This window comes from Cydia splendana, chromosome 10, assembly GCF_910591565.1.
Source record: "Cydia splendana chromosome 10, ilCydSple1.2, whole genome shotgun sequence".
Taxonomy (NCBI): domain Eukaryota; kingdom Metazoa; phylum Arthropoda; class Insecta; order Lepidoptera; family Tortricidae; genus Cydia; species Cydia splendana.
Window position 1 is genome coordinate 3245835 of NC_085969.1, and position 13302 is coordinate 3259136.

The 13302-nt window shown below is 36.8% G+C and overlaps 1 protein-coding gene and 1 long non-coding RNA gene across 4 annotated transcripts in view; both read right to left on the bottom strand.

The window, feature by feature from the left end:
• The window catches only part of LOC134794157 (protein TANC2), a 202906-nt gene that overhangs the window by 38482 nt on the left and 151122 nt on the right, over positions 1–13302 (bottom strand). Inside the window, exon 2 of one of the 3 annotated variants that reach the window (XM_063765871.1) lies at positions 2068–2093. The exons of the other annotated variants lie outside the window; for them this stretch is intronic. Within the exon in view, the coding sequence (XP_063621941.1) occupies positions 2068–2089 (22 nt within the window). The 5' untranslated portion in view covers positions 2090–2093. The remainder of the gene's footprint in view (positions 1–2067; positions 2094–13302) is intronic. 3 annotated transcript variants of the gene reach the window in all.
• Positions 9140–13302, bottom strand: part of LOC134794213 (uncharacterized) — a 107261-nt gene continuing 103098 nt past the window's right edge. The window contains exon 2 of the long non-coding RNA XR_010144647.1: positions 9140–9267. This is a non-coding gene — a long non-coding RNA (uncharacterized LOC134794213). The remainder of the gene's footprint in view (positions 9268–13302) is intronic.

Sequence of the window (13302 nt, forward strand, 5' to 3'; positions counted from 1 at the left end):
TTTAGAATTTTAAGTTAAACGCTTACGATTGCTATTTATAATCTAAATAGCATACTTAATATTATTTTCGTTATAAAAATGGAGGATGTTTGATAATTATTTTCAAAGCTTGCTTATGTTATGTACTTATAACTTGTGTAACGTTCAGCGACATCTATTAGACTAGAAGCAAATCTCAAACTCTCATTTAAGTAGTAGCAATAGATGGCATGCTTCCTTGAAGGCTTTTTCTAAATCACGCTAACGATACTTCAATTCAGCCTAATTTAATTATAATAATACTTTATGTTATTAAGATATTTTTTTTATGACATAGTCATTTATGTCATCATCATCATAACTTAAGAGCTTTGCTCTTGACGGTGGACTAATCGCCAATCATTTCTTTCTTGTGCCAGTCTTTTAATTTCTTCATACGACGCATTTATGTGTCATCTCTAAATTTAACTACTAGCCTACATAAAACATAATGACCCATCAGGCCATCATCATCATTATCTAGGTAAGCCTTCTCATAATGCACGCAAGTTTGATTAGACTTGTCCAATATAATAATAATACTGATGGATGTACCATTTCGACATCGTATCGAATCTATACTTACACTCATTATAAACGCATCAATTATTATAACTATAGCTTTTTCATACCTTTCAAGTACGAAAAAAGTCAAATAACGATACGGATTTAAGGCACTTAAGACTTTTTAAATCAATTATGAATGTAAACCACGTGGGGGCCCAACGGTAGTCAAATTTGGCAGCCAAAAGTGCTGGTTCCGAATTAAATGTCAATCAATTATCGAATCTAACACTCACGAGATAGAGATCTCTTGCCTTTGATCAGCAGCAAATAAGTTAAAAAACAATATTGTACATTTGCAAGTCCGTCCGTACCACGATATTCACAACTGTAGAATTCAGGCTTAGCAAAACGCGAAGTTTGTACAAAACGATGCGATATTAGTGGTCGTTTGAGATTGCGTGGTACGGGGTGTTGTGTCTGGCTGGTCAGACGCTGAGTCACATCGTTGATGCCACTAAAAACATTAGCATGTGAAAATATTAAAAGCAGAATTAGCCTCGTTTTAGCAAAAGAATATCTGCATTTCGTCGACGAGATAGAGTTGTAATTTGAATGCTAGATTGCGTTTGCGGCACTTAATTCTAGGTCACGCTTTGAGAGCATTTCTTCAACAATTTTACTTAAGAGAACTCATCAATTTTCAAATCGTTAACTTTTTTATGTTCTATTAAACGCGGACGGTGATTATTGTTCTTCGTTTTGTAGAGAACTGTCTAATGTAGGATCAAATTAAGTTTTTTGAGAACACCTTTTGAGGCGTTGTTTTCGATTTCTTTGGAACATTAGTCGGGTCTACCGCAATGGTGGTAGGTCAATGGGTGTTCTTCGTTTTTTGAAGAGATTTTATTTTTATAGTTTTATATACGAGTATACAATGTTGTAATGTATGTTTTGTTTTAGGTATTTTGGTATTTTTAGGAGGAAAAATGCTTAAGGGTTGAAAAGTCACCGTGTATTATAATTAAGTCTGTTTTTACTCGTATTAAAGCTTGCTAGTTTTCACTTCACACCATAAATTCTCACTTCACCAATGCAAATCCCGAGCCAGGGGTCAGTATAGTTAATTACCAAGCATTTAATTACCTTTAATTACTTCTCATTTATCTATGATGATTAAAGGAATTCTTAGTTTAATTATAATTACTATGCTTGTTATAGACGTGGTCGCTTTATTAATGTGAGTACATAAACATATAGGTATGAGATAAATTGTTTGTTTTTCTGAGCAAATTTCTCCCGTGTATTACATATATAACTAATTAACTAAAGTAAACTAGTTCATGAAATGTGTCAGTAACTGGCAACTATTTATGAACGAGAAATATTTGTATCATGATGCAGTTATTTAGAATTAATGATTATTAATATTAGGATATAGGGTTTCATGTCATTATATTAGGATTAATACAGCAGTTACTTTAAACCAGTAACCCCTTCCGTTAAGTCGGTTAAGTGAGGTTAGTTGGAAGTGCAAACACTCACAAACTACGAGGCGAGGCTCCATGCACCTAAAAGACAATACAAATATATTTTACTTACTTATACATTTTCACAAAGTTAATTTAATCCCAGAATGCTTCATATGTGAGTGAATTGCAATAAAATTGTACTTAATTAAGCGCAGTTAAGTAGCTGTGATTAGTCCTAACTTAATTGATTCATTTGTGTTATGAAAATTAACTATGTAAATTGTATTGTATTAATGTACTTAATTCGTACACATATAAGTCTATAGCATACGCCAGGGGTCACCAAATGGCGGACCGCGGTCCGCATCCAGACTGCCGACCTATTTGATTTTTTAGCTCATTTAATAAACTCAAGGAGAAACGGACCTCGATGGTCATTTCATTTTAAGAACCGGACCCCTGAAGAAACTAATTGGTGACCCCTGGCATACGCTAACACACTTTCATGCATCTAACTTAAATATAAATGGCTTAACTGTGGTAACACAATGGAATCAATTAACTTTAGACTAATTACATGTGCTTAACTATGTATATTTTTTTTGCAATTCACTCATGTAATGTAGCCAAGATTTATAACTGCCTTCATAAACTAAAATTGACGTTCAAGTAAAAATCTAGTACGATATAGCCGACTCTCTCATATTTATATGTTTTTCCGTGTGCCATCGTCAATACTAACTAACAATTTGTTAACATTCTTCTTCCTCGCGTTGTCCCGGCATTTTGCCACGGCTCATGGGAGCCTGGGGTCCGCTTGACAACTAATCCCATGATTTCATTTGTAAACATTATTGCAATAAAATAAGGTCTGCCATGTATGATCAATTTGTGATACCTACTGTTAGTTTATAATTAAGTGTTTCTCTATATTAATGTAAACTTACACGATTTCCGCACTTTACTTACCTAAAATGGGATTTCGGCCCAATTCGAACTTTAAAATACGTCAAATATTACGTCTAGATACGATATGGATTAGATATGTCAGTGTAAAAGTGTCATTTTCTTAGAAACGTCACTTTTGACACTGACAAATCTAATCCATTAGGCATAATATTTGACAGTATCTTAAAGTTCGAATCGCCCCGTATATTTTCTACAGTGAATTTATTAAGTATTTAACTGTCGTAACAAAAAATAAATCCGTTAAGCAAATATTCCTGTAACAATACGTCATTTTACCACTATAATTTTCCAAGTAAGTAACTGTATAACTGTAGTTTAAGTGTAATGATTAGGTTTTGCTGTAATTTAGTGTTACGATGACAATTGCTAATGGAAACCGTTTTCAGTTTAAAGACCGCATGGCCGTTATATCACAATGTATACATAGGCGGGCAGTAAGTCAATTGGAGATTTTATGAGCTTTTTAAACAGCTTTTCAAATGTGAACCTAACTTTAGGTAGTTTTAAGGGGCCCACTGATTAACAGCCTGGTATCTGCCTGTCAGTTGTTCGGAACTATCAACTATTTGTTCTAACTGACAGGCCGATTCCATCCGACGGACTGCTAATCAGTGGGGCCCCTTAGACAAAACGCCATAGAGTAGCACAATTAGGTAAGTATCGTGATTAATATGCTAAAAGATTTCGCTTCGTGTGCGGCGTGTTGTGTCTTGAAAAATAAATAAGTGTTACATTCGCTCGTGAATATAAGACATGAACGTGCTCCTGTTCTGTAAATATAATACATATTTGAGTACCATTCAGGCCTTTTAATTTGCCGTTGTTGCGGGTTATTACTAATCTTGTAGAAATCACTGAATAAAAGGAAGTATTTTTTCATGCCAGTGCAAGGAAGGGTCATGGTATCAAGTGACCTATCGCATAAATAGACGTTAGCCGCAAATTATAGCAAAAGCTTTGGTTTATTTTGCCTTTGAAATAAGTTGTAGTGTGAAATAAAAGTGCTTACTATAATAGGAGTAGCTGTTGCTATATCCGCACGTGGGTGCTCAGTGCTCACGTAGTTTAAAATCATGACTTATTTGGTTTACTTACTGCTTTAAGCATTATACTGTGCTACCATTCGTAGCCGCCAGAGCTTCGTAGAGAATCATTAGCGCATACAAATACTAAGTAGGTATAAATAATAGCAAGTCGTATAAGTACTAAGTATATACCAAGTATTTATTAAGATCATTACCCGTTTGTCACGGTCATGGTGAACGTTAAGTGTGTATATTATTACGATGATAGCAATCGGTCTGTCTCTTTAGAATGCGTATATCAGATGTGCCTGTGTTTTATCTTAGGCAGATCTTATATATATCTACTTTCCACGGTTCACAGACTACTTGACTTTACCTAGATATTGAAACTCAGATTTCATATTATGCCATCTTTAAGTGTGTAAAAAAAAAAAAAAAACGCCACACATATGCTCTTGTGGCACGGACGTGGACCGACTGGGACACCACGGATTATCTTGTCAAAAAAGTGCAGGCCGTTTTTCGAGACATGCGTCGCTTAATGACATATTCCGTCGGTGTCTTGCCACCATCAATGTGCCTGCTCTTCTTGAGCCGACTGGCATTATCAGAGATGATGGCAAGAGGCCCGATGGAGTGTCCTTAGTTCCTTGGAGCTTGGGACGGATGTTGGTGTGGGATGCTACCTGCGTAGACACACTGGCACCGTCCCACCTCCAACGGACTACTGTAAAAGCGGGCGGAGCGGCGGAAAGCGCCGAAATTCTAAAACGTAACAAATATAAGAGCCTCTGTAGAGAGTACCATTTTGTACCATTTGGAGTTGAAACTCTAAGTCCATGGGGTCCCAGCGCGCATAAGTTGTTCGCAGAAATCGCGAAGCGTCTGGTTGACGTAACTGGTGACCGAAGAGCTGGCGGCTACCTCGCACAACGTATCAGCATTGCGATACAGCGAGGAAATGCCGCCAGCATCCTTGGTACAATGCCTCAAGGGCCTATTTTAGATTTAAGCTAGTTATTAATTTCGTTTAGTAGTACCACTGTATATATATTGTATGTAAATAAATGATTTTTACACAGTAAGTGTTAAGTTGATTTTAAATTATTATAAACTGGTTAAATTTAACCCGTTAAAAGCGTTCCAAAAGTTCCAAAAATTTCATGGTTTTTAAATATTTACGGCGGGCTTTCGAGGTTAGAAACTTGAATTAAACAAGCGCATTTTGTCACTATTAACCTAATAATTAAAAAACCAGCAAATACTTATTTAATGCAAAAAATAATGTACTAATTAGGTTAATTGGACGTAGTTAAGCGAAAAGGATCTAATTCTTAATGGAAAGTATAATTTAAAATTCGAACTCTGCCTCAACCATAAGGTGCAATTTTTAATGGTAATTTGTCGTGGATTGGATTTTATACCTAAAAGGAGACAAGTAGTTTATATTTATAATCTAGACTAAAGCATAATAACACCTAGTTACCACGGCATACTCTGTAGTATTTTTTTATATTATAAGAGAAAATCTCAGTAACTTATATACTTCTCAGGATGCCTAAGTATAGAAACTTTAGCTAAAATTCCATCTGCGTTGTATCTTCGCGAGAAATGTCATTGACCTTATGCTACACATGTAATCATTACCACACACTGTCAAATACAGTCTGTTAATTTTATTAGCCCCCATGCTAATTAGTTTTAAACTTGAAAATAACATGTCCAAACTCAAACCGCAGTAATTAATTTGCGTCTATTAGTACAGTTGTGCATTCCTCGACCAAATATAATTTACAAGTTTACGACTCCAAATACAGACAGTTAATTTGTCAGAACATAACCACAACTTTACTGCGCAATCCAAAATGGCTTTCGGTATTAAAAGGGCTTAAAGATTAAATTGTTTTAACAAGCTTTTATTTAACTTGCAATGTACGTACGTGTATGGTCAAATCTAGCAAGTAAAATTAGACTCATCATCATCATCATCATCATCTCAGCCATAAGACGTCCACTGCTGAACATAGGCCTCCCCCTTGGACCTCCATACGTGCCGGTTGGAAGCGACCCGCATCCAGCGTCTTCCGGCGACCTTAACAAGATCGTCTGTCCATCTTGTGGGTGGACGTCCTACGCTGCGCTTGCTAGTCCGTGGTCTCCACTCGAGCACTTTTCGACCCCATCGGCCATCTTCTCTGCGTGCAATGTGGCCTGCCCATTGCCACTTCAGCTTGCTAATCCGGTGGGCTATGTCGGTGACGGTTGAAATTAGACTCACTTCGTAATATTCGAGCTGAAACTCCACATACCTACATTTAATTAGTTGGGTGACAATACAATATGAGTACCATCGAGCTGATCTAATGATGATGGACACAGGAGGTGGCCATAGGCACTCTGTGATAAAATAATGCGGCCTATTTAATTGAATTAACCCTAATAAGTAATTGTTACAATTGTCTCGATGAGTCTTAGTTTCCTGTTGAAAGACTGTATACTGTGTCTTTAGCAATAAAAGTTTGTATATAAAAAAAAATTGAATAAAAAGTGTGAAGCACCCATAAGACAAGTATTAAGAAGTTAACTCAAAAGTATTAGAAAAACCATCCTATTAATTAATTGTAAATAAAATTAGGAATAAAAAGATGAAAATGGTTTTTGGAAACATATTTTAATATCGAGTCCATTCAATCAAATCACATAGTAGGTATACATTACCTGTACACTTTATTCCATAATATAAATGGAGAAACTATTTTCAAATAAAATAGTTAATTTTCCCATCGAAAGGTGTGACTTAAATATTTTTGTCAAAAGTCTAAATTTTGGACAATTTGGATTATTTTCTCAAATTACGTCCAATTGACAAACTCTACTTTTAAATAGTTTTTACAAAACGAAATTGAGATTCTCAAATCCCACTTTCTTTTCATCTTAAAGTCATTTCAGTTCTGCGCAAGCGCACGCTTCAATTAAACTACACTGTTTCTCACGGTACGACTTAATAGCTGCGAGTTATTATCCCTCATGTTTGTTGATACGGGTTCGAGTCTCGGCCTACGCCTGTCAACGGCTTTTCGTACGTCAGCGACGCGTGTGCGCAGTATGGGGCATAGATGGTGTAAATGTAGATAGGTTTTCAGGTCAAACCTAGAGGGGTACAGGGATAAGATTCAGTATTTATAATAGTGGTACCGAAACCGAACATTTAGGGGCATGTAATTAAATAATAAGATTACTGTGTTAATATAAATTAACTCTTTATGAAGTTACATTTATTTTCGTTCTAGTCTTTCGCTAGCGATCCAGTGTCGTAAAATTTTCCACTTTTTTTTTTCTAAGCTTTATAAGGACCACTTGCATCATCCCACTAACCCAGGCTTAGGCGGTTAAACCGTTAACTCAGTGTCAAATTGTATTGGTAACCATGGTAACTCCAGGTTTAACCGGTTAACCCCGGGTTAGTGGAATGGTGCAAGTGGCGCTAAGTTGCCATCGTTCGGAGACGTTTCTGCTTGATGACAAAATAAATTTTTAGTCTTTCTCGTTTTTATTTTGATCAGAAATGCTAGAACCAGAACAAAAGCAGACTATTTGGATATCATTTTAGGAGTTATCAAACTATGAACTACGAACATTCTGAAAAAAATGTCGGTAAATTTTCTACAACATTTTCTAATAAGATACGTTAGTGCAGAAACAGACAAAGCATGCAATTGATATGTGATTTTTTTGCCCGATAAAGAGTAGGTACCTTAGTTAAATAATCTGTAAAATTAAAAGTAGGTATTATTCACGAAATACGGGCATTCACTTAAAAAAAGTAAAATCATTCTATCTCAATACACTCTTTGAAGCAGCATATCCCATCGGCTGTCAAAAATAGACAAGGTGCCATTGCACCACCACGAAACGAACTATTGACCATGCATCACCCATATTTATGTACCCCTATCAAAGCATTTTGATCTTTAAGACAAATTAAACAAAGTTCAAATTCCCACGCTTTACATTCACAAAGATTAGTTGAGTTCAAAGGTAACCAAGCTAAACAAATTTAAATATAACCCACTACAAAATAAAGTTGAAATTAATTTAGCTTGCTTAAAATCCGACCAATTTGTATGCCAATGACAATAAATGCAACGATAGCAAATCAAGAAAATATTTATTCATGCAATGATGATGTCTTTATGACAATTGTTATGGTCTGCTGATTTAACGTGGGAGGAACGTTGATTAACCTTTCGTATTATAACCATTTTGTAAGAGACAGTTATTTACCAGTTACCTTTCTATTTAAAATATAATGCCTGAGAGATTTTATCAACTTTACTTCGGGCTTTTTTTTAAGTAAGAATTTCAAGTACTCACTTAATCTGTGGCAAATGATAAAATCAAAAGGCGTGTAAGTACCTAAATCATAACACGAAACTCTGCATGACATTTGCAATGAAATATTTCTATGAAAAAAATGACGTTTAAAATGACACTTTCACGCTTTATTCTGTTATTCGGTACAGATTTAGCTTAGACAGATTCTACAGATAATTCTCGTAGCGATTTACATCTAACATAACATTAATATCGATGCCAAAGAATGATGTACTTATTCCTTGTTTTACTTAGCAGTATTTATTGCATAAAGCGGTCCCAACCCGTTACTCCATAAAATGCGTTATGCAAAACTAAAGCAGATCCGCGTAGTCCGACCATATCCGATCGAAAGGTGAAAGTGTAGGGGTAGCAAACCAGAAGATTAAAGCGTTTCTGTACTGAAAAGTTTTAAAGCTTTTTACTTATTTTATTAAAACTGTCATTCGCAGTCGAAAAACCCAATATTTCAACGTCTCATGTATTTAACCCTTTATAAGGCATAGAAGTGTCAAAAATTATACAAAATTGAACCCTATCACATTGAAGTTCAAAATCATGTGGGAAATCCCTCTGTCTTATAAATAACGGCTTAAATGCCTTAAATAATACGAAAATGCATGAGGTTTTGCTCTAGCCTTTATTGGTCAAAAACTGCATCTAAAATGAATATAAGAGACAATGTAAATAGTTGACGAAATTATTATTTTCATGTCATTGTCCGATGCCAGATAATTTTGCCTCCCCTTTCCTCCAAATTCTTTGAACTGTAAAGGCTTACGTTTTTTTAAACCACATCGGTGGCAAACAAGCATACGGCCCACCTGATGGTAAGCAATCACCGTAGCCTATGGACGCCTGCAACTCCAGAGATGTTACATGCGCGTTGCCGACCCTTTAAAACCCTCTTCTCTTCTTTTATGGAACCTGACTAATTTAATACCTTAAATCCGATATAAAAGTAACATCTTAAGGCTTACAGATCGTAAGGTCAAACCACGATCTCGACAGTTAGCAGTCAGATATAATTCCCACTTAACACAAAAACCATAATCGTAACTCCGTTGCTCGTGATCAACTTTTAACTATTCGTAACCGATGCGTCACTTTCGAAACTCGAAGATACTTTTACTGTGTCACTAGTGAATCGTGAGGCATGCAATGGCTTGTTTTCCGCAACTATTGTCCATATAAGATGTTCTTAAAGCCATTTTTAATGATCTAACAATTGAGTGCGTTAAAGAAGTAGACTACCGGCGTGATTAGGGAAATGAATTAGATATTAACTAGATACGATATATTAGGTCATTACCTATGAAATTGGCGTTTTGTCCGGAGAATTTCAACGAAACACGAATTTCCATACAATTAATTTTGCGGATATTTTTTTGATGGCTAATTCAAACCAAACAAATTTTTTCCAGTAATTTTTGACACCTTTAAGGTATGTTTTCAATATCTCCATTTCTTGAAAATTGGTACCATTAGAAAAATATAAGTAATTTTAATACTCGAACCGACAGCACATGAAAAGACCTATTTTCAAGGCTTAATTCTGAACACTTAACAATAAAAAATAACAATTAATTGTATGTAAAATCGTTGTTTATTGAGTGCACTGTAGTTTTATTGTAATTGTGTATGTACTTTTGTAAAAAAAAAAAAACTAGGATCAGACTTATATCTAGACAAGACAAGACAAGACTGCGCCACACCCAGCCGGGGACATGCCCGCTCCGGTCTAACCGGCATACCAGGGGACGAAATTTGTGAGGAGTGACACGCTCTGGGATGGGAGAGGGATAGAATCAGCCGGCTATGCAGCCTCAAGCCAATATTGGAATGTAGGAGGGGTAGGTTATGTCGTCTAAGGAGAGCGTTGGTGACTGCTGCGCGTCGTTTCCGCTTCGGTCTTCGAGATATCTTGTATCAAGTAGGGTCGATGTCGTCTTGAGGTGCCGTTTGCTCGTCGATTCGAGGTGATGGTTCTTCTTCGTCTAATTCGCTGTCGATTTCGTCCAGTTGATATATTTCTCTTGCTGCTTTGATGAATTCGCCTTTGTCGTCTGCCATGTTGATCCACTCACATGTGCGTCCACCGTCATACAAGTTTGTTCCTAGGCCACTGGCAGTGAATGCATTAATAGCACTCGACACAATAAACTTAATATAAAATAATAATAAAGAGTACCTATACACACGCACTCAACACTTTCAACGTAGCAATTAACTCATTAAATTGTTTACATTATTTTAGACAATTACAGCATCAGATGTCGACAGTAGTTTAATCACGCTAGGGCACGCTAGGACATACAAAATTGGATTTTAGCACTGCACAACTCAGACACTTCTAGCACAAGAAAACCGCAAAAACACATCGAGATTGCACACCGACATACAAATTTACTTTAAGCATAAGAAACTTGCACTATCACTTTAATTTAAAAAACACGAATTCAATAAAAAATAGAGAAAAATATTTTAATAGAGTGTCACTTGGATTGACTGTTATTTGAATGTGATTTGGTAGTTAGGGCTAAAGACCCATGACACCCTCTTCCCGTTCCGGTACCTATCTTATCGGTCATACTTGGTATCTCTTTGTTTGCAACTCGTATCGATATTATAAAACAATTGTTTGGTATTATTTGAAGTCTCTACCAGCATCTCTATTATATTGCTTGCGCCCCGGCGTGGTGAAAGTAGCCGCGCCGCGTACCCTTTTTTTGCATTTATTGCAACTGCACATGTTGTGATGGGCTAAGACCCTTTAAGCGGTGACCGCTTTGACTTTTGCGGGGCTTTGTATTTTGATTCGTTTGTTTGAGCCGACTCTCTTCCGTATTTTGCTCGCCTTTTACAACCCTTTACAATCGCCCAATATGCCTCACACTCGTTGTATACATTGAGATCAGTGGGTTCCGTAAGAGGTCCCTTCTTTCCCTTGTTGCAGCCACCTTCAGGCATAAGCATATTTCTTACTCAATGGCCTCTATCCTAACCCAGTCGAGTACGAGTAGGTAGGAATAAAATAAGGTTGCCGCTATATACATCACGCACATGAGACCGCCACAACAGTATCTAAAGTAACAACTTCCACCAACCAAACTTGTGCGAAGGAAAATAATTTGTGTACTGAACCCACCGAGCTTGTCCCAGATATGCAGCGTCCCTCGTGACTCGTGAGAGCCCTATAAATCGTTAATTTAGAATAAAATTAGGATGGTATTTTAACGACGAAATTAACATAGAGTTCGTTTATTAACCTGCGTCTTTCGGTAGACTAATAGTTGCCTGTTTTTGGGCAAGGGTAAAGATAGTTATCTACATTTGCTCGTTGAAAGACAGCATATTATAGGTACTCAACATAGTTCAAACACTGCTTCTACTACCTGCTTAAAACAAACATATGCAATTATGCAGACTCGAACCACATGAGCATGTTATTTAGAGGTAAAATGGAAAGCTCTCACCAGGTAACTTGTACTCTTGTCTTGACTTCGCTGAGGTTTAACTTCGGCGTATGCGCAGGGATTTTACACATTTTAAAATCATTTTACTAGCTTCAAACCGGCATTTCTCGGGATAAGATATTTTAATAGAATCGAAACCGAAACAAACGAAACCCGCGCGGTCAGTTAAATAAAAAAAAATAAACACGGTCCGGCCCGCACATCTGGCGACAAAATGGTATTGCACCGTACACCATTGAAAAACCTTCCCGGGACGCGTCCGACCTCGGTGACGGTCAAAACAGAACTCCAGACTTATATCTATGAACAAAAACGCCAATTTCATAGGTAAGGACCTAATAGTAAAGATAATACTATTTCATATCTAGTGAATCTCTAATTCATCTCCCGAATTGCGGCGCCAGCCGCCATAAGGTACTTTTGCCGTAGAACGTCACGTATCTTTACTATATTGTATCTAGTTAATCTCTAATTCATTTCCCGAATCGAGCCGTACGAGTGGGTGCCACAACGCGAAGTGGTCGGCCTAAGAGGAGATGGCGGGACGACCTGGAAACATTTCTCAGCAACTAGGCGGATACTGCATCAATTAATCGGGAAGATTGGAAGTCTAGGGAGAAGGCCTTTGCTTTGCTAAAACCTTCTAACTATATACCTAATTGGACATTAGTGCAGTATATTTATGGATAAGTTTTCCTTTTATACTTTTTTTACCTATGTTGAAAAAAACTAAAGTCACCAGTCACTTTTATGAAGGCCATTTTATAACAGATTTGCATTGACAGCAAGATTTAACATGGGAATTATTCGATGCCAAAAGTAGTATTCAAGTTTTAGCACCAACAAACTCAATCCGAATGTCTAAACAAATGCAAATCACGACTAAACAAACTCCGTAAAATCACGAAACACACCGCGACTGTGACGTAACGCTTGGAAGTGTTCAGTAGATGCTATCACCGGATCGTGAGGACAAATTCGAACATTCGCACGAATTGTTACGACAGCGTTCGAGTTTGCGCGCGCTCTCTGGATGCTCGGAGATGGTATCGCGATAGTGATTGTGGTAGCACCGTTGTGTTACGTGGATAGGAGCTGGTGGATCCTTTGATCAACAAAATTCACTTGCTCGGTCTCTCGAGGATTTAGGAGCTTTTAAGAATTGTTAACTGGTTTCTTGGTGCATATAATGCGATTATGTTGTGGATGGGTCGAAATAAAACGAGCCTTGACAATTGCTAACAAAAATCGAAAATGCGAAATTCCAAACAAGATGGACTTAAATAATAACACATTCCTACAATGGACTCGACAATGTCTTTTCACTGCTTTTTTCCAATTTTAAATATTAAGAAAGGTGGGTTTAGAAGCAAGCAGCATAACAAATTTAGAAGAAGGCACGCAATGAGAAATCTAAGGGGATCTAAGTCAGGAGATATTTTACTGCAGATATTTCATTTATTT